This window comes from Equus quagga, chromosome 11, assembly GCF_021613505.1.
Source record: "Equus quagga isolate Etosha38 chromosome 11, UCLA_HA_Equagga_1.0, whole genome shotgun sequence".
NCBI classification, from domain to species: domain Eukaryota; kingdom Metazoa; phylum Chordata; class Mammalia; order Perissodactyla; family Equidae; genus Equus; species Equus quagga.
This window is the reverse complement of record NC_060277.1, coordinates 46,100,662-46,123,016: the sequence shown is the minus strand read 5'-3', so window position 1 is coordinate 46,123,016 and position 22,355 is coordinate 46,100,662. Positions and strand designations below refer to the sequence as shown.

General features: G+C 36.9%; 1 protein-coding gene across 1 annotated transcript in view; it reads left to right on the top strand.

Moving 5' to 3' along the window:
- LOC124247763 (cytochrome b5 reductase 4) overlaps positions 1-22,355 on the top strand; it is an 83,971-nt gene that overhangs the window by 49,683 nt on the left and 11,933 nt on the right. The window contains exons 11-14 of the mRNA XM_046677415.1: positions 14,164-14,304; positions 15,943-16,095; positions 18,852-19,002; positions 19,309-19,395. Coding sequence (XP_046533371.1) covers positions 14,164-14,304; positions 15,943-16,095; positions 18,852-19,002; positions 19,309-19,395 — 532 coding nt within the window. The remainder of the gene's footprint in view (positions 1-14,163; positions 14,305-15,942; positions 16,096-18,851; positions 19,003-19,308; positions 19,396-22,355) is intronic.

Below are 22,355 nucleotides of genomic sequence, written 5' to 3'. Positions count from 1 at the left end.
GGGGATACACTTCAGCCTATAGCATATACCTAATCTAGAGACCCTTTGTTTTCCCTCTAAAGAGTAAACTTAGAATATTTGGCCAGAATAGGAGAAGGTCAGTCATGGGGCCTTCTAAGTACTAAGTACTAAGTGCTAAGTAGAGGAGGACTTCCGAAGGGCTGAAGGGCTGGGGAAACTAGGCTTCTCAAATGAACTTTCATCCAGAAAGGAGTTTTAGCTGCACCTTCACTCTGATTGCAGAGCCTTAAAGGGGTGTTTTGTTGTGAGTGAGTTGCGTCTTGGCTTTCCGTACCTGTAGCGTGGGATTCCGCTTTACTGAGTCTGCTGAGGCAGTCACCAGTCATTACTTGGCCTTGTCAGTTCCCAAAGTTTTCTTGCTTTTTCTTATTTCCCTTCTTCCTGTCCTTGCAGGCTTATGCCTTAAAAAATAAGCAAATACACACCAAAAACATCTTTGCTGTTATTTTAGGGGGTTAGAAGGAACTAACTGCATTTATTCACTTGAGTGTCTTTAAATATTTAAAATTACTATAAATATTTGAAATTATGAAGATATATTTGAGGATAATATTTTAATTTTCAGAAAAGTATCAGTTAGCCTTATTTTGAGTACATACTTTGTGTAGAAGGCTGTTTTCGGTACTGTGAGATAAAACAACAAAAACGCATCCGAAATTATTTTTCCCAGGTGGAAGAAAGAACATACACTGACATGAGATTAAAGCATACTTTTATTAAAAAAACAGGCCAACAAGGGCAAGTTATGTAGTACAAACTGAATATATCCTGAGGCAACCCAAAGTGAACAGATGTGGATGAGTTTGATCTTGAATGACTCCCTGAAGGAGATGAATTTCAAGCAGTGTTTTGAAAGTGACTTTAAAAAAAGAACCGACAGCAAAAAACTGCAGGGCTTTCCACGGAGAGCTTCAGATTCTTACTGAGTACTTATGGTGCCAGGCATTTTGCAGGTTGCAGAGAAAGAAAAACATAAGCCATGTGTGGGAACGGTCAGATAGATTAATGGTACCGGAGCATGAGGTCTGAATTTCCTGGTATTAGACAGAGAGAGAGCATAAAGGAATAGCAGCGTGATCTGGCGGATCAGAAGAGAATAGGTAAAAGACAATGAAAATGAAAAGAAATGTTACTAAAATAAAATCTCTTCCCCTGAAATTATCTATCTAGTGATTGAGAAAGCTTAGGCAGACCAGATAAAACCTAATAAATGATCCCCAGAAGCAAGGCTGACCTTCATTTGGAAATGGTTAGAATGAGCATCGTCTAGGTATTCTTCCCTGTAATTTCCGGAGGCTTTCCATGAACTCTTTTATCCCTGCCATAAATTTCCACTTGAGTCATGAACCACTGTAGTTAGCTTTAGCTTTCTTGTCTGAAATTGAAGCCACGCATGTATTTCAGAGGTTAGAGGATATTTTTATTTATTTGACTGAATTAGCAAAGATAATTTCTTCTTTGTCCTTTCCCCTCCTTAAATCATGACAAAAACCGTAGATTTTATTCACTAGTAAAGCTGAATACTTACATTGTCAAAGTATTATTATTAACTTGCTGTCAGTAACTTCAAATGTTTACTATCCATCATGTGGTTCCTAGGTTTTCAATATATATTACTAAAATTATTGACTTTTGTGATATTAGCATCCTGGCTTCCTCTTATTGAAATTTCTTAGCTAAAACAATTTTAGTTTGAAAAAAATATGTAAGTTGAAAACTTTTAATATGATACCGGTAGTCTCATGTCAAATACAAAAAATTAAAATACAACAGAGAACATAATCAGAGAAGAGAAACTACTTCATTTTTACCTTTAATACAAATGTAATAGGTGATATTTTAAATTGTATTAGTGGAATTAGACTACCATTTATAAATTGGATGCTTCCAATCATTTTTTTTCTCCCCAAAGATGATGATTATGAGTGAGGTGTTGTGTGTGTGTCTGTGTGTGATGGTTGAGGAACTCGTTTGTCTATTAAGGATCAGAAACTAATAGATAATTGGGTTACTATTTCTGTACCCAACCTAAAATTTTATTTTAATTGTGATTGCCTGTAATATGGGATCTTTGATCACCAAAGGTAATTTTAAAGATTTGGCAGTAAACAACTCAGTAAATGAATCTTGGGATACAAAATTGTAAACAAGATTTTTAAAACCTGTCACAATTTTGATGTTGGCAGCCATTTATAAACCTTTAGGTTAGATATATATATTGAATCTGTAACTCTCTTAATTTAAGTCGAGCTATATGAAATTGCTGATATTTAACTATTTTTAACTTAGAAAACTGGCAGTTTTGCATGGTTTGACTTATACTTTCATCAGAACTTCCCAACTGCTGAAATCACACGCACACACCCACACACACACCCACACACACACACACTGTGAAGTACTGTCTGTACTTGTAAATGTGCCTGCCACTCCACCGTAAGCAGTCATTTAACTGAGACTTCTGTAGGGCCCATGATTCTGCAGGTGAGCTGCTTGCTCTCACAGTGAGCAGATCTTCCGGCAGGTGTAGAAAGAGCCACCCTCGGCTCTCCCCAACACTTGCCTGTTCATCCCTGTTTCCTTGCTGCCTAAAACAAGCATTCAGAACGGCTAGAAATGAAGAAATACTGTGGATAGCAAATAAAACTTCACTGTGCTTTGTTCTCTTAAGTTATCTCCTCTGCCTAGCAGAGTTCTTGCTCACACCGTATCTATACAGTCCTTTGGCATCTTGCTGTCGTATTTTAACTTCTATCAGAATGGGCCAAAAATGAAATCTGAAAAACCACAGAATAGATGGGGCAGACTTTAAGTGGGTAAGAAATTATTTACTATATTAAAAGACAAAACAGAAGGAGTTTAAAAACTTGGAATTCAGGTGATTCAGGCACTTCAGTGTGTAATGTGGGCTGAATCATTCGTTATGGAACATGAGCAGAAAGATGATAGGTTTAAAAATGCTCAAATTTAGTGACAATCTTGCTAAATGGTGTGTTTCTAAGGCCCCATTTAATCTAGTCTTGGAGAAAGAGATGCCTTTCTCCTAGTTTAACACTAATGTTTAGCTCTACAAAACCCTCACCTTGAAAGATTCAGTTTACAGCAGTCTAGTTGAGGTAGCAAAACATCTTAATACACTTTAAGAATATTTTGACAATAATAGCTAGAACAAAAAGGAATCTCTGCTTTACTGTCAATTTCATAATACTGATTTAAAAATCATGTATGGGGGCTGGCCTGGTGGTGTAGTGGTTAAGTTCACATGCTCCACTTTGGCAGCCCGGGCTTTTCAGGTTAGGATCCCTGGAGTGGACCTAGCACTGCTCATCAGGCCATGCTGTGGCAGCGTCCCACATAAAATAGAGGAAGACTGGCACAGATGGTAGCTCAGCGACAATCTTCCTCAATCAAAAAGAGGAACATTGGCAACAGATGTTAGCTCAGGGCCAATCTTCCTCACCAAAAAAACCCCCACAAAACTCATATGTGGAAATTTGCCGTCTTTGAGCATTCTGCTTCATCATGTTTTACCCCAATATATGAATAGATTTGTGCCCATAGATCTTTATCAATCCTAGTGTTTGAAGATGTGTTGTGAATGTATTCTTATTCATATATATAAGAGTGGTTTGGGTGAGGATGATAAAACTATACTACTAGAGACTAAATGGAAGTCTTATCAAAATTAGTGAAAAGAATGAATAATTTTTTTAAAAACAAAATAAATGCAGTTATGTAATACTTGTAAGAGCATATAATAACTCAAACTTAGTTGTTTCTTCGGTGTAGCAACATATTCTAAGGACTTTATGAATTTGAGTATCAGTAGTCAAATGTTAAATTTGTACAGTGCTTATTTGTACTCGAGTGTTCTGAACATCATCCCTGCAATCAAGTCCATTGCCCATCAAGGTCCCTGTCTTGGCAGAAACAGATAGCTAACAAGGCTGAATCAGCCTGGCCCCTACTATAGGAACTGTGACAGATTCTAAATAGAATGTCTATTGAATTGATGGCTGTACGTTGTGGTTTTTTCTGTGAGGACATATCTAGATATGTATATTAATATATTTTTAAGTATTGTAGATGTTAGTATGTTTAGGGCTGTTTCCTTTCCATCGACTGCATCTTTAAGTGTGTAGTCCCAGTAATTGGTTGCTCTATGTTGGTTCAGGGAGATGGTGGAGGAATAAATGAGTAAAGGTAGATTGCAAATTGGGAGGTAAGTAAATGGCATTTAGGTACCTGAAAGTAGTAAAGAGTGCTAAGAAGAAGTATGATTGAGCAGAACAGTAGGGAAGGAGGATATTCAAGAAGCGATGTACCTGGGATGAATCTTGACTTGCTAAGCTGGTTCCTTAATTTGGACATTAAATCGTTAGTAGGGAGTTATAAAGGCTGGAGGAAATCTCTAATTATTTGTGCTTGAACAGACATGGTTAAAAAAAAGAGGAAGACACTAAAGACTCACTTGCTAGTCTGGAAGAGTGGCTCTCATACATTTTGAACAAGGCCTGTGAATTTGGGCAAGAAACTCTGATAACTTCTTGCCCCATCCCACATCTTCTCCAGCCACTCTGTGACCTTGGGCAAGCTGTTTAACTTCTGTAGCCTGTTTCCAGTAGGGAAAATCAGAGTGGATAGGTGCGTACCAGCGTACTGAGTTCACCCAGGGGTTGAAGGCCAGATGGAGGGCAGTGTGGACTCCTAGTCCAGTGTTTTCTGTTCTATCTCCCACTGAAGACTTTGTCTATATTTTAAGCTTGTGAAATCCTGTTACTTAGAAGGAAAAATATAGTTTCTTTTCAACAAGAAGAAAAAGGTATGCCCAAATTATCACATTCTCCTCAGTGTTTCAGTATCACCCCAAGTAACATTATATGTATGTTATTAAAAGAAGTTAGGTATTTTGGGCAGAAATTTTTCTGTCTTATGTTTTTGTTTCACCATCTTATGTTTATTTTCAGTTTCTCATTTTCTTGTATAATTATCTGTACTTACAAAGCTGAAAACCTGACACTTAAATAATGGCATTATCCAGACTGAAGTAGCCAGCCCATCTACTTTATCCTTTTTATTCCTTCTTTTTCAGTTCCATCTGTTTATGCTGTCTCTGTCCTCAGTGCAATTGAAAGATGAAACCTTTCTTAAATTTGTCTTAAAACTTTTAGGACCTCTAGTTAGAATGTATTTCTTTTTTTTTCAAATTCTTAACTTTTTTTCCAATTATTTTATAAGTGAAAATTATTAAACTGTCATAATGGTTTATAAGATTGATTAATTTCAGGTATACATTATTTATCAGTTTCTATATAGACTGCATTGTGCTCACAACCAGTAATCCAGTTTTAATCAGTCACCATACGTATGTGCCTCTTTACCCCTTTCACCCGTCCCCCAGCTCCCTTCCCCTCTGGTAACCAATAATCTATTCTCTTTATCCATGTGTTTGTTTATCTTCCAAACATGAGTAAAATCATGCAGTATTTGCCTTTCTCAGTCTGGCTTATTTCACTTAACATCATGCCTTCAAGGTCCATCCATGTTGTTGCAAATAGGACGATTTTGTCTTTTTTATGGCTGAGTAGTATTCCATTGTATATACATACCACATCTTCTTTATCCATTCATCCATAGAAGAGCACATGTATTGCTTCCAGGACCTGGCTATTGTGAATTATGCTGCAGTGAACACAGAGGTGCATAAATCTCTTTGAATTGTTGATTTCAAGTTCTTTAGATAAATACCCAGTAGTGGGATAGCTGGGTCATATAGTATTTCTCTTTTTGATTTTTTGGGAAATCTCCATGCTGTTTTTCGTAATGGCTACACCAATTTGCATTCCTACCAACAATGTATGAGGGTTCCATTTTCTCCACATCCTCTCCAACATCTGTTGTTTTTTATCTTGGTAATTATAGCCATCTGACAGGTGTAAGGGGATATCTCATTGTAGTTTTGATTTGCATATCCATAATAATTAGTGATACTGAACATCTTTTCATGTGTTTATTGGCCATCTGTATATCTTCTTTGGAAAAAATGTCTGTTCATATCCTCTGCCCATTCTTTGATTGGGTGGTTTGTTTTTAGGTTGTTGACTTGTATGAGTTCTTTATATATTTTGGAAATTAACCCTTTGTTAGATATATGATTTGCAAATATTTTCTCCCAGTTGGTGGGTCATCTTTTTGGTTTGTTTATGGTTTCCTTTGCCTTGCAGAAGCTTTTTAGTCTGATGTAGTCCCATTTGTTTATTTTTTCTTTTATTCCCCTTGCCTGAGTAGACATGGTTTTTGAAAAGATGCTGCTAAGACCAATGTCAGAGAGTGTGCTGCCTATATTTTCTTCTAGGAATTTTATGGTTTCAGGTCTTACATTCAAGTCTTTAATCCATTTTGAGTTGATTTTTCTGTATGGTGCAAGATAATGGTCCATTTTCATTCTTGCGTGTGTGGCTGTCCAGTTTTCCCAACATCATTTATTAAAGAGACTTTCCTTTCTTCATTGTATTCTTCTTGGCTCCTTTGTCGAAGATTAACTGTCCATAGATGTGTGATTTTATTTCTGGGCTTTCAGTTCTGTTCTGTTGATCTGTGTGTCTGTCTTTGTGCCAGTACCATGCTGTTTTGATTACTGTAGCTTTATAGTATATTTTGAAGTCAGGGATTGTGATGCCTGAAGGCTGTTCTTTTTTCTCAGGATTGCTTTGGCTATTCAAGGTCTTTTGTTGCCCCATATAACTTTTAGGATTCTTTGTTCTATTCCCATGAAGGATGTCATTGGGATTCGTATTGGGATTGCATGGAATCTGTAGATTGCTTTAGGTAATATGTTCATTTTTAACTATGTTTATTCTTCACATTCCTGAACATGGAATATCTTTGTCTTTTGTGATTTCTTTCAGCAATGTTTTATGGTTTTCACCTCCTTGATTAAATTTATTCCTAGATATTTTATTCTTTTTGTTGAGATTCTGAATGGGATTGTATTCTTGACTTCTCTTTCTGCTAGTTCGTTATTAGTGTATAGAAAAGTAACTGATTTTTCTAAGTTGATTTTCTACCCTGCAACTTTGCTGTGGTTGTTCATTATTTCTAATAGTTTTCTGGTGGATTGTTTAGGCTTTTATATATATAGAATCATGTCATCAGCAAACAGTGAGAGTTTCATTTCTTCCTTTCCAATTTGGATTCCTTTTACTTCTTTCTCTTGCTTAATTGCTCTGGCCAAAACCTCCAGTACTATGTTGAATAGGAGTGGTGAGAGTGGGCACCCTTGTCTTGTTCCTGTTCTCCCAGGGGTGGCTTTTAGTTCTTCACCATTAAGTATGATGTTGGCTGTGGGTTTGTCATATATGGCCTGTATTATATTGAGGCACTTTACTTTTATACCCATTTTATTGAGAGTTTTTATTGTAAATGGATGTTGGATCTTGTCAAATGCTTTCTCTGCATCTATTGAGATAATAATGTCATTTTTATTTCTCATTTTGTTAATGTGGCATATCACCTTGATTGATTTGCAGATGTTGAACCATCCCTGTGTCCTGGGTATAAATCACACTTGATCATAGGTTATGATCCTTTTAATGTATTACTGTGTTCGGTTTGCCAATATTTTGTTGAGTATTTTTGCATCTTTGTTCATCAGTGATATTGGCCTGTTATTTTCCTTCTTTGTGCTGTCCTTGCCTCCTTTTGGTATCAGGGTAATATTGGCCTCATAGATTGTGTTGCAAAGCATTCTATCTTCTTCAATTTTTTGGAATAGTTTAGGAAGGATAGGTATTAACTCTTCTTTGTGTGATTGGTAGACTTCTCTGGAGAAGCCATCTGGTCCTGGACTTTTGTTTTCTGAAAAGTTTTTAATTACTGTTCAATCTTTTTACTTGTGTTTGATCTATTCAGATTCTTTATTTCTTCTTGATTCAGTTTTAGGAGGTTGTATGAGTATAAGAATTTATCCATTTCTTCTAGGTTATTCAGGTTGTGGGCATATAGTTTTTCATAGTATTCTTTTGTAACCCCCCTTTTTTTTTTTGAGGAAGATTAGCCCTGAGCTAACTGCTGCCTGTCCTCCTCTTTTTTTTTTTGCTGAGGAAGTCTGGCCCTGAGCTAACATCCGTGCCCATCTTTCTCTACTTTATATGTGGGACGCCTACCACGGCATGGCGTGCCAAGCGGTGCCATGTCCACACCTGGGATCCGAACCAGTGAACCCCGGGCCACTGAGAAGCGGAACATGCACACTTAACCGCTGCACCACCGGGCCGGCCCCTCTTTTATAACCCTTTATATTTCCATGGTGTGCATTGTAATTTCTCCTCTGTGATTTCTAATTTTATTTATTTCAGCCTTCTCTCTCTTTTTCTTAGTTTGGTTAAAGGTTTCTCAATTTTGTTTATCTTCTCAAAGAAGCAGCTCTTAGTTTCATTCACCCTTTCTACTATTTTTTTTTTAGTCTCTATTTCATATATTTCTGCTCTTATTTTTGTTATTTCTCTCCTTCTGACTTTGGGCTTTGTTTGTTCTTATTTTTCTAGTCCTTTTAGGCGTTGTTTAAGGTTACTTATTTGAAATTTTTCTTGTTTGTTGAGATGGGCCTGTATTGCTCTGAATTTCCCTCTTATAACTACTTTTGCTGCATCCCATAAGAGCTGATATGTTGTGTTTTCATTTTCATTTGTCTCCAGGTATTTTTAAATTTCTCTTTTGATTTCTTCATTGATCCAATGGTTGTTCACTAGCATGTTGTTTAGACTCCACATATTTGTGCCTTTCCCAGCTTTTTTCTTGTAGCTAATTTCTAGTTTCATAGCATTGTGGTTGGAAAAGATGCTTGATTTCAATCTTCTTAAATTTATTGAAGCTTGCCTTGTTTCCCAAGATATAGTCTATCTTTGAGAATGTTCCATGTGCACTTGAGAAGAATGTGTATTCTGCTTTTTTTGGATGGAGTGCTCTCTATCTATTAAGTCCATCTGATCAAGTGTTTCATTTAAATCCACTATTTCCTTGTTCACTTTCTGTCTGATCGATCTATCTGTTGATGTAAGTGGGGTGTTGAGGTCCTGTAATATTATTGTGTTGCTGTTAATTTCTCCCTGTAGGTCTGTTAATAGTTGCTTTATGTACTTTGGTGGTCCTGTGTTAGGTGCATATATAATTCTAAGTGTTATGTCCTTTAGGTGGAAAGTCCCTTTTATCATTATATAATACCCCTCTGTGTCTCGCATTGTCTTTTTTATCTTGAAGTTCTGCTTTGTCTGATATAAATACTGAAACAACTGCTTTCTTTTGTTTGTCATTTTGTTGAAATATTGTCATCCATCCCTTTACTCTGAGCCTGTGTTTGTCTGTAGAGCTGAGATGTGCTTCCTGCAGGCAGCGTATTGTTGCTTGTTTTTTAATCCATCCAGCTACTCTTTGTCTTTTGATTGGAGAATTCAACCCATTTACGTTTAGAGTATTTATTGATATATGAGGGCTTAATACTACCACCTTTTCTCTTGTTTTCTGGGTGCTCTGTATTTCCATTTATTCTCTTCCTTAATGTATTTCTGACTGCCATTTCAGTTTGTTGGTTTTGTGATGGTTTTCTCAGTTTTCTATTTATTTATGAATTGTGTCTCTGCTCTGATTTTTTTGTTTTTGGTTACCATGAGGTTTGTATAAAAGCTCTCATAGCTGAGATAGTCTATTTTTTGATAGCCTCTTAGCTCCATTAGCTGAAGCAGGTTCCACCCCTGTCCTCTTCCCCTTCTGAATTATTGTTGTCACAAATTATTCTGTTTTGTGGTGTTAGTTTGTGACTGAGTTGAAGTGTTTATAGTTACTTTTAATGCTTTCCTTCCATTTATCATTTTTTTTGGATGAGGAAGATTGGCCCTGAGCTAACGTCTGTTGGCAGCCTTCCTCTTTTTCCCTGAGGAAGATTGTCACTGAGCTAACATCTATTCCAATCTTCCTCTGTTTTGTATGTGGGACACTATCACAGCATGGCTTTGATGAATCGTGTGTAGATCTGTGCCCAGGATCCAAACCTGCAAAACCTAGGCTGCCAAAGCAGGGTGTGCAAAGTTAACCACTATGCCACCAGGCTCGCCCCTCCTTCCATTTATCTTTTAAGTTATAATTACTTATTTGCTACCCTGTTCTGAAACAGAACTGCAGTTTTCTGATTTTGTCTGTTTATCTCCTTGCTGAAAGCTTTGTAGACCTTTCCCTTTTTGTTTCTGGTATGAGGGCATCCTTGATCATTTCTTGTAGGGGAGGTCTACTGGCAGTTAACTCCTTCAACTTTTGTTTATCTGGGAAAGCTTTTAGTTCACCATCATATGTGAAGGATAGTTTTGCTAGATAGAGTATTCTTGGCTGAAAGCATTTGTCTTTCAGTATTTTGCATATATCATTCCAATCTCTCCTATCCTGTAAGCTTTCTGCCGAGAAATCCGCTGAAAGCCTGATATAGGTTCCTTTGTAGGTTATTTTCTTCTGCCTTGCTGCTTGTAATATTTTTTCTTTGTCATTGACTTTTGACAGTTTTAATATTATATGCCTTGGAGAAGGTCTTTCTGCATTGACGTAATTAGGAGCTCTATTGGCTTAATGTAGTTGTAAGTCCAGATCCTTTCCCAGGTTTGGGATATTCTCAGCTATCATTTCTTTGATCAAGCTCTCTGCTCCTTTCTCCCTCATTTCTCCTTCTGGAATACCAATAATCCATCTGTTATTTTCCTAATTGAGTTGGATATTTCTTGAAGAATTCCTTCATTTTTTTTAAAACCATAATTTTCTCTCCTCCTTCTCTGCCTGAAGCATTTCTATCCTCTGAATCACTAATCCTTTCCCCCATAATGTCACCTCTGTTTTATAAGGATTCTAGATTATTTTTTCTTTCATTAATTGTGTTCTTCATATCCAGAATTCCTGCTTGGTGTTTTTTTAATACTTTCACTTTCTTTGGTGAAGTATTCCTTCTTCAGAATAATTTCATTCCTGAGCTCATTGAACTGTCTGAGTTTTCTTTTAGCTCATTGAGTTTGTTTATGACAGCTGTTTTGAATTATCCCTCATTTAGATTGTAAATTTCTGTGACTTCAGGATTGGTTTCTGAAGACTTGTCATTTTCCTTCTGCTCTGAATTGTTACTGTAGTTTCTCATGTTATTTGATGAACTAATCAATTTCCTGGCACATGTGTAGTAGTGTCAGGTTGCAGATTCCACCTGCTACTGCTGGAGGGAAGCAGGAGCTGTGTCTCTGAATGCACCCTATATGCTGGAAATTGTGCAGGTATGGTGGGTGCTTCTGCCAGCTGGGAGAGCATTTCTGCATATTTGCATATCTGCCACTTCCTCTTCTTACAGTCATGCCGTCTGCTATGCTTGGTGTGCAGGGCTTCATGTATTCCAAGCCATGGCCATTTGTTGGACCACAGTGGCACAGTGGGCGCTCCCGCTGGCCAGGAAAGCATTCACACTTGGGCTCAGGGCTGCCACCACCTCTTTACAGTTGTACTGAGGCATGTTCCCACTTGTGGGCTTTCAGGGGCCCTATGGGCACCCCTGCTGGCTGGGAAAGTATTCACATGTGCACAGTTCTGCCGCTGCCTCTTCTGATGGTTGTGCCAGCTGCTGTGCTTGGTGGACAGAGCTTCTTCATGGGATCCGAGCTGGGGCCACTTGTTGAGACTGCAGCAGCATGGTGGGCACTCCCACTGGCTGGGAAAGTGTTTGCAGATGTGCACAGGACTGCCAGGGAAGGGTAAGGGAGTGGTCACCTATCTCCACCACTTCCTGGGGGCCCCGTTTATCCACCTTCAGATGTAAAACTGTGTGGGTCTCTCAGGCATCCTATTGTACTGTGTGGTGTCCTCCATTGGTCAATGAATGTCCAGTTAACTGAGCTCGAAGTGAGAGAGATAAAGGGAACAGCTCACTCCGCCGTGTTGGTGATGTCACTCTCCAGAATGTTTTTTGGAATTATGGCAACTTTTATACGTAAGATGTTGAAATTATGTCTCTGGTGTTAAATAGCAAAAATATTGTGTTAACTCTCTAAAAGGAAAGTCGATAAGTCACTGTAACACGGGTTTCCTTGTTTTAAGTATAATTGAAAAGATACATATTACTCTAGCAAATCCTTTCTGGCAAATGCTAGAGTTGAAATTGTCAAATCTGAAGATGAACCTTTTGATCCAGCAGTAAAGTTATCAGAAGGGCATACACTGCCTTTGATGGCAAGAAAGCACTATGGGTAACATAGGCGCCTGCCCTAGACTCACACTTGGAGAACTCCACAACAATTCTCCTCCAGCCACACCCCTGCCACAGGATGAGGAGCGTACAGGGCCAGCAAATGTCCACCTGGAATTCACCCTCTTGCCTTCAATATTGCACTGCAGGAATCTGAAACTCCAGGATTCTCTGCCCAGATGGTCCCAAATTCACTTGTATACAGAGAGTGGCCAAGGCTGTCGATGGGGAGAGCAAGTGGATGATCTTGAACATGTGGGCTGGTGTGCCCACATCCACATAAGGCTCTACTCAGTTTCAGGCAGAGCTGGGATGAGAAGAGTAGGGGGCAGGCCATAGTCAGTCACTGGGGGTGCAGCTCTCATTTCTCTGCCATTTTCCTATGTGAAACTTGAAGGAATTCAAAAATCCTAAATTTGTACCTAACCTTCTAGGACATTATGAAGGTATATTTCAAGGTACAGCATAGAACATCTTTTATTTAACAGACATTCATCTATTTTATAACTTTTAAATGTTTAGACATATAGTATGTGAGTCTCTGGTTGTATTCTTACTCTGAGTCCCAGAGAGGAAGGAATAAGGAGATCATTTGAATCTTCATTTCTCCTTGTGGGTGAGCGTATATCCTTTGATCTTTGTCAGTCTAGTACTGGATTAGGTCTTCCAGGATAACTTTAGGGTGGTACCCTTAGCTGTAATCTGGTCCAAGCTATGTCCTGGCTCTAGAATGAGGTGATTTGAATGATGCCCCTTGGTTTTGGTGTGCCATGATGCACTCTAAACTTATGTGCGTACTGAGCTACCATGGAAGCAGGTGGAAAGATTTAGTGACCAGGGTCTTTGGGGGCCAAAAGAGACTTGGAAAGAAGAGAAATTGGATCAAACTGTGGCCAAAATGATTTCTTAGGATTATATGTGAATTTCAGTTTTCCACTAACCATTGATTATTGGATGTTGGGCCTTCAGGTCCTAAGATCTGGAATAAATCTTTCTGTACCTACTTAAATATTTCTAGGCAAAAAAAAAAAAAAAAGAGAATAATTAGGATAAGAAATGCTTTATTAGTGTTGATTCCTTTACACCTCTGTAAATGCTGTTTTATAAAAGAAAAGAAATAATGAAACTAGTATCATCAGTCTACTCAGGTATGCTGTTAGTACCGCAGCTGGTATGCTGGTATATAGTACCACAAACGTGGCATTTTTAGTTTTTCACTTAATTTATTGTTTTCCAGATAATCAAACTTGCACCCTTAAACATAAAAGTTGATTGTTCGTTTTAATCATTTTTTGACAGTTGTATTCTATAATACATATACACAAACGTAAGCATATGAATGTAGACTTTTCCTGTGTTTATCAAATAAATATTTTAAAAATTATTTAATAGTGCTAATATTGTTAAACTTCAAATACTTGAGTTTCAGTACTTCTCTATTCTGTAAGAAAAGACTTTAGAATGTAGATTTTTTGGTTATCAAATATTTTTCACATCTATAATTTAATTATATAGCTGTTAATATAAGGCTCCAAAGAGGGAATTATCAAAACAGTGAATTTAAGAAGAAAGAAATTGGTTTAATTTCTTAGAATGTAATGGTTTCAAAATGCTAGAATAACAGACATGAGGAAATAACATTTTATGAAGTTCATTTTTCAAGTTATAGAGGTATTTACAGGTTTTAGAACATAGATAATATCAGTAAATAAAATGAAAAAAATTAAGATTTTCAAAATACTGATGAATTTTGAAAATATATGGATATTTTAGTGAAATTCGAGCTCACTAGAGCAAAAGCTGAGTCTGCTTTCACTTAGTGGGTCCAGTATTACTTCTTATTTAACTTATTCATCAATAAGAGAAAATGAATCACTCCCTAGGTTTGTTCTACAGACAGTGCCAGTTAATTTCCAAGGAGGATGTCACTCATGATACGAGGCTTTTCTGCTTCATGCTGCCACCAAGCACTCATCTGCAGGTGCCAATTGGGCAACACGTTTACCTCAAGCTAACTATTACAGGTAAGGTAAATAGAGGCTTCAGGGAAACATTTTGATTGTTTATAAGCAGTTTACAGTGAGTACTAATCTCTTTAGGAAGCAACCATTGAGGTTATTAATAAATGTTTCTGGGCAGCTAGATTTAGTGATAGCCAGATTCTAGGTTTGTGGATGCAGCGTTCCTGCATGTTGGAGCTATAGCCGTGCCATATTATTGTATGGAACAGAGAAATTGCCACAAGTTGGAGAGATGGTTCCATAAGCATTTTAGTTTATTACTAACAAAGCCCTATAGGAAAGATGTGAAGGAGTGTACGAACGGTCCTTCGTAAGGACAACTACTAGAAACACATACTAGCATTTCTTAGGACCCAATTATGATTGTCTAATTTATGAAGTTGAATTTATAAAATTCAAAATGGGTGGATGATTGTAAATGATTTCTTTATATGTGCCACCAATATAAGAAGCTCTATAAAGATATTCCTTACTCTGTGAATTCTTTTTTCCTCATTTTCATCCTAAAAGGACCTCTTTTACCTGTTTTAAATACCCTTATTTATGTCCAGCATTTTCTTGGCCTTTTGAAGCTACAAAAGGTAACATTCTCACGTCAGTCATAGTATTCCCAGCAATCAGTGTAACAGACTACCAGCCAGGATTTGATGGATATAGTATATTGTGTTGGCACTATTAAAGTTTTTCTCTTCATCATCACTCATGCCAGGATATAGTATATTGTGTTGGCACTATTAAAGTTTTTCTCTTCATCATCACTCATGCCAGGTTATCATTCAATAGCTGATATCTCCCCCAGTGCAGTTATTGTCAATATACTATAATTTAGAGATAGATTAATTTTGTGTATGTCAAGGAGCCATGTATAAAATTTTGGTCTTTCAAATGTGTGGTGGCTCTTCTTTCTTTAGAATATGGCTACCTGAACTATAATATGAATTTTTATTAATTATTAATTAATGTTTTGTTGTTTTATATTTAATAGTATTATGTTATATAGTATATAATTAATATATGAATATATTTAAATACTTATTTATTATTAATATATTTGTTAATATTTACTTAATTAATTAATATTATATTCTTAGAAGTAATTGGATCAACATTCTTTTCCTTCAATTACCAAAGTAATATATAATATATGAAAACAATTCAAAATATATAAAGTAAAAAGTGAAATTCTTCCCTTTCTCACACCCAAATGATCCCATTGGATATCAGTAACCATTGTTAAAAATCTGGTGTATAATTAAAATTATTATGTAAGTACCTTCTTACATCTCTATGCAAACTTTTGATGTCATTTTTGTTGTAGTCCATTACGAAGTTTATATGTTGATGAAATAGATGGTTGTCTGAGTTTATTGACATAAATCCCTATCACCTTATGCCATACTTAATAAAAAAAGATTGTATTATGGGCAAAGTATTGATTGGTTAAAATTGTTTCAGCACACATAGGATTTGGGTATATATACTTGTACTATATGCATATAGAACATATAGTTAGAATTATATACATGTTAGATGTACAGTTTTAAATATATCCTGATAGCATCATAAAATTTGTATGTTTCATCTGCATTCAGAGCTTTTTAGATTTTTAGAATTGAATTTCTTTATCATGACTTTTTCTAGATACTGAAATTGTGAAGCCATATACACCTGTATCTGATTCCTTACTCTCAGAGTTCAAGGAACCAGCTCTTCCCAACAATAAATACATCTACTTTTTGATCAAAATCTATCCTGCTGGACTCTTCACACCAGAACTTGATCATCTTCAGATTGGTTAGTATTTTTTTTAACGTCGTTATGTTCTAGATGGGATCACCTGTTAGTCTGTGCTCTGCTTATCTCCTTGTGGGAGTCTATCAAATATCTTAAACTAAACATGTAAGCACCCAAAGTCATATTCTCTTTGTCCCACCAAACCTATCCTTACTCCCATATTCCTCATCTTTATTATTTGCCCCACCACTGTTCATTCTTGACCCAGTCCGGAGGCATGTCATCCCTGAGTCTTCCCATTTTCTCCCTCCTAATCCAGTCGGCACTAAGTTCTATTGAGTCCACCTCCTAGGGAAGGTTTAATTTTTCTTTTCTATCCCTTTACCACTGTCTTAGATCAAGCCTTCATCATTTCTCTCTTGGCCTCTAACTGGTATCTTCCTCCTTCTATTTATCTGCATTTTCTAGTTCTCTTTCCAAACTGCCCTGAGGGTGGATTTAATTGTGTTGCTCTACAGCTTTGAAAGCTCTGATGGGTCTCCGTTACCCAACTGATTAAGTCCTCTGCATGCCTACAAAGACTTTCACAATCGTTCCAGCATCATCTCTTGCTGTACAAAATACTTGTGCTACTCAAAGGTCCACAAGTTTTCATCCTCATTCATAGGTACATGCAGTTGCCTCCCATAGGATGCCCATCAACTCTTTCTCTACCTGTCAAGTACCTTTTTTTAAAGACCCAAACAAAACATCACTTTCATTATGAAGCTCCCTCCTCCTCTGAACCCCCAAAAACTAACACTTTGCTCATAGCTCTAGGATAAGAATAAGTAATATTCCTTCTTTATAAGTCTTGAATTTGTTCTTGGATTTCCTGCACCTAGCATGGCAGCTGGCACATAATAGGCTCTCAGTAAGTGTACTTTGAAAGAATTAATAAAAGGACTATAATGAGATCCATTAAGATTTAGAGACCCTTTTCCTGTTTCTACTCCTTTTTGTGTGTCTTCAACTTTCCACTGCCTTTTGCCTAACAGTAAAAGTGCTCTTCTCCTTTCTAAGTCAGTATTAGCAGTGACATCAAGGTAACAGTGAAGAAGATCGCTAAAATTTGGAAATAAAGAAAATTTTTTGCTTTCTGAAAGGTTGGCTTAGCAATCTATACAGAATGGATATGGTTAGTCATCTTTGGTTACATAAACCAAAATATTGAATATAAATATGAACCTTAAGAATTTTGAAATACCCGCAAATCTAGTGAAGGTGACTGTCATCTTTGATGGACTGACACATGATTGTAGTATAGTGAGTGGAAATGTAACCAATACTGTTATAACCTGGTTATAGAGATTGTGTGGACGGAGCAGGGTGGAGAGTCAGCCTAGAGCATGGAAAAGGAAAACCTAAAGAACAAGATAGTGTTTTTTCAACTTCATCCAGGGGAGCTAGCAATGGCACAAATACTTATGTAACTTAGGGGGTTGTACCTGGCATGGTAGTGATAACTCATGAAGCCTCGTCATGGCCCAAATGATCTACTCTAGAACAGTATCGGCTTCTTTGTTTCAATTCCCTATTCACCACGTAACTTTTATATGATTTTTTTGGCCTTCCAAATGTTCTGTAACTGAGAATGAGATGCCCTGCATGGGGTGTGTAATGTTCAGGTCACTGGATGCAGATGGCCCAGCTGTAAATCAGTTGCTGTTCTGGCATGCGTTATTTTCTTCTTGTGTGAATTTGATTAGCATCAGGTACCTTGCCTGAGTCTAGTCACTTTTATGACATTGGAAGGACTGGGCTGTGGACAAAAGTTACCAAATTAATATCATTCTTTGAAGCTTCTTTAGTAAACAACCAGCTGACTTTTTCCTGAGGATATTCTGATCTTATGGTCCCTTTCAAACCCTAACAAGAAGCTTCTGTTACTTTCTAATACTTAATTCATCAATTACTGCAAGATTCTTACTATCCTGCTATGGACAAGAAAGGAAAAATTCAGAGCATCCAAGCATTTAAAAATAAACCAGAGTATTTGAAGTTGTTTTTAAAATATGGACAGCTTTATTTTTATTTTTTGAATTACACTGAAAATTTTTGAAATGTCCTAAAGGCCATTCTCTCATATATGAGTGGTACATAGTGGTTCTGTCAACTGCATTGCAGAAAATGACTTTCTCAACTGTTTTGATTCTAGATTGGGAAGTAGCATGCTCCAAGTACAGTTTCTAATCTTGCTTTGTTTTTATAGGAATTAAATTCAGAATAGCTCTTGTTTTAATTGATAGATGTTCTCAAAGATTTGATGGAGGCGAAGGTAGCACATTTACTAACCTGAGATTTTAGAATACATTTCTATTTCACTTTTGTTCTGCTAGTCATATTACTACGGTTAAGAATCAATATGTAAGTAGTGACTATATGTTCTCCACCCTGAACCTTACGAGACACATATAAATGGACTTTACTTTTGAGGTGCTTATAATTTAGTTTAGCAATCAATACAATTATTGATAATTTATGTTTAAATACTTGGCAGTAGTTTATAAATTAGAGACTCCAGATGGTTTGGGAAAATAATGTTGGGAAATGAGTCTAATAAAACTGCATTATTAATTTGATTGTAATGATATGATCCAGACATACTTGGGGGCCTAAGGAGTGTTCCTAAAACTCCTTCATACCTTAAAGACTGAGATGTAGTCTGAAAGTTATGCTTTCATCCTGTTACTCACCAGTGTTCTAAATTTAGCTAGGTTAACCTTCTCAGTTTTCTTGGTTTTTTTTTCTGATTTAGTTTGTATTTCATTGTTTAGGAGATTTTGTTTTCGTAAGCAATCCTGAGGGCAATTTTAAAATATCCCAGTTCCAAGAATTAGAAGATCTCTTTTTATTGGCTGCTGGAACAGGCTTCACACCGATGGTTAAACTACTGAATTACGCTTTGACTAATATACCCAGTCTCAGGTATGTAATTTTATCTTTAATTACTACTCTTTGTGAGGTGGTTAGATTAGTATAAGGTATTCTAAATTAATTAAATACTGAGTAGATCTTAATAGACGTGTTTTCATCCCCTCATTCATCATTTCTTATTCTGCCTCCTCCAGTCCTAGCTGTTTTATTAACTTGATTCTTTTGTTTTTGATGCTTTTGGTTACCTAATTGGCACTAAAAAACATTCATGCTGGTGCACTTTTTGGCTTTTCCTTTCCTGCATATTTTAAAGGTAATTGAAGTTGTTCTTTTTAAGTTGTTGTTTTTTCTTTTAAGGAAAGTGAAGCTGATGTTCTTCAATAAAACAGAGGATGATATAATTTGGAGAAACCAATTGGAGGAATTAACTTTTAAAGATAAAAGGTATTGAATTGTATTAGCCCTATGTTTATATTCTTACATGTGTAGTTAATCTAGACCTTATCTCCTTTGATAGGAGTTTTTAATTGACCAGGAAGCTCCTTCAAAGAAAAATATGAACTAATCAATAATTCTCTAATTGTAAATAATATTAATAACCCTCCCCCAAAGAAATGCAGTTTGACAAGATCAATGTGACATCATATGTGTACCCATAAAATATATCCTGGGCTCTATGTTTATGTTATTTATACTAAGTTGAGTTTCATGGAAAATGATCCAGTGTAGCTTGGTAATTCAAGATTTCTTGTTATAATGGAGACAGATCGAATAAATTTGGTGAGATGGATTAAGCAAAATTCAACATTTCCTTTACTACAGGATTTCTTAGAGCCTTTAATATGCTAATGTCCATTGCGACTTTTCAGGAGGGGGTTCCTTATGCATTGTTTGCCAAATTCTCTTCGTTTTTGTTTGCTTACATTAACACTTATTGACAGCAGCATCAGCAGTGATTCCAGAACACACACTGGGAAAAGCTGGTGTAAAAGTTCAAGTCAGGCTGAACTCAGTGGTGAAATGAGGCGGCAAGGAGAGCAAAATGGAAATTTGTCTCATTGAAAAAAGAGCCCCAGCACAGTCAACTGAAATAAGAAGATATTTTAAACAAGCGAATGCCCTATCTCTCCTAGAGACATCTGAAAGCAGTAGGAAAATCTAAATGAATTTTTTAGAGTAGTGAATTAGACAAGCTGTCATACTTTCTAAAGCATTTATATAATCATCAGAAACAATTTCTAAGAAATTCAGAACTTCATAAGTCGCACAAAATATCTGAAGTAAATATTTATGTTTATGATAGTATGGTATGGATAAAGTTCTACGCCTTTTAAAAGTTAAAGACCTCAGAAACTCAGCTGTCCCAAGGACTCGGAGTTCTTCTGAATATTTTCTGAATACCCTTAATACGGTAGTGGTGTGGTCTCTTCTAGTTTTTTTCTCCCTTTTGTCTCCCATCCTCCTCCTCTTTCTCTTTTAATACATGACTTTCACAAATTAAGGATGAGCTGAACTTATTTATCCTTGAAATATTTAGTCTTCTTACATACTTAAAACATAAACCTAAGAATACTTACTATATTTAGCTAGTTGTATGGCAGTTTAGAGCATGATTTAAAGAAATACAAATTCCTAGGTTTTCAAGAGTCTTTTTCACTGTTTTCAAAGTGGAGAATTGGAAACAGCATTTATCAAAAAGCCTAAAGACCTAAATTCTAGTTTTCATTCTAGTCTCCACTAGCTTGAAACTTTATTCAAAAATTACTTAGCTCTGTGGGCCTGTCTCTTTATCTTCAACATAAAATAATGACGTCTTTCCTCCTCACCCGTGAGGCTGTTGGGAAGATTGGAGACAGTGTAAATGCTTTGGGAACTGAGAAGCCCTACCTCAGATATTTGAATTGTGGTTCTAGAGGACTTCTGTGTACATTCATTTCATTTATGTATTGACTGTGTGAGCCCGTTTTCCTAAACAAACTTTGAAAAGGATTTAAACAGCATAGCTAGGCTTTTCTAGCTAGATTTTTAAAAAAAGTATTTCTGGCAGTTTTTTGTTGTTTTGTGTTTTTTTTTTTGAGGAAGATTAGCCCTGAGCTAACTGCTGCCAATCCTCCTCTTTTTGCTGAGGAAGACCAGCCCTGAGCTAACATCCATGCCCATCTTCCTCCACTTTATGTGTGGGACGCCTACCACAGCACGGCTTGCCAAGCGGTGCCATGTCTGCTCCTGGGGTCCGAACTGGCGAACCCCAGGCCGCTGAAGTGAAACGTGCACAGTTAACCACTGTGCCACCAAGCTAGGCCCTCTGGTCGTTTTTTGCCCAAGGTATTCTTTAAGATAGTTCCCTTGTACAAGAAAAACCCATTTACTATTATTTTAATGAACAGACATTGTACTTTTAGGCTATTAATAGGAGTTAAACTTGATTTAAAAACTAATTGGTAAAAAGGAATGTGTTGACAGCCTCTGAACATAAAGTGTCTGTTAACAAAGTCAATTGTGTGTTTTGTTTTGTTCTGTTTTGGTCTACGTAATTTGGGTTGGTGGAATTACGTAGGCTGGAGTATTGAGGAGGAGGAAGGGCCCGTTTTTTTCCCCTTCTGGATGACAGGCTCTAACAGCACTCACCAGGTGAGTGGTACACTCCTGCTGTCTGAGAGAAGTGAGAGCGTTCCGACCTCTGGCCTGCAGGTAGCTGCCCTCTTCCGCTTCTTCTCTTTTTCTTCTTGTTCTCACCTTCTTGCTCCTGTGCTCCCTCTCTCTTGACTCTGACCTGTCTCCTTCCTCTTTCCGCAGACGGGCCTCCTTCCTCTTTCCGCAGACGGGTCTCCTTCCTCTTTCTGCAGACAGGCTCTCCTTTTTGAGGCTCTGTTGGCCCTGACTTCAAGCATTGTATCATTTATGCTCCCTCGAGACTTCTGGTCAGGCCCTCACTTGGAAACAAAAACGCCATGCTTATGTAGACGACTTCGGAATATTTATGAGAAGTTTACCCTATTCTGAGGCTTTTTGCAGATTTAGGAGAAACCCAGCCTCAGAGGCTGGTTGATGGGTTTTGTGGTACTGTTGGTTGTTGAGTCCCATAGGTAAAAGGAAGGGAAAAGTTCAGATTTAATATAAGGTAATTTTAGTCAGTCGCATCTGTATTTTAGTTAGCACTTAAGGGCACTTTCTTATGTATTAAATCACCCTTTCCTACATCTTGACTCTCCTATATCACTTTCAGTTTTAGTAATAAACTTTCTGATGACAAAATGTGACAGCTGAGCACATCTCCCTGGTCAAATTATTATTGTGAGTATATAAAAAAAATTCTCTTAAATTTTGTAGTTAAAACAAATGAAATACCCTACTCTCTGTAGAGTTAGGTCTCAGCTTTCCACTCAATCCTTCGTGGAACATGG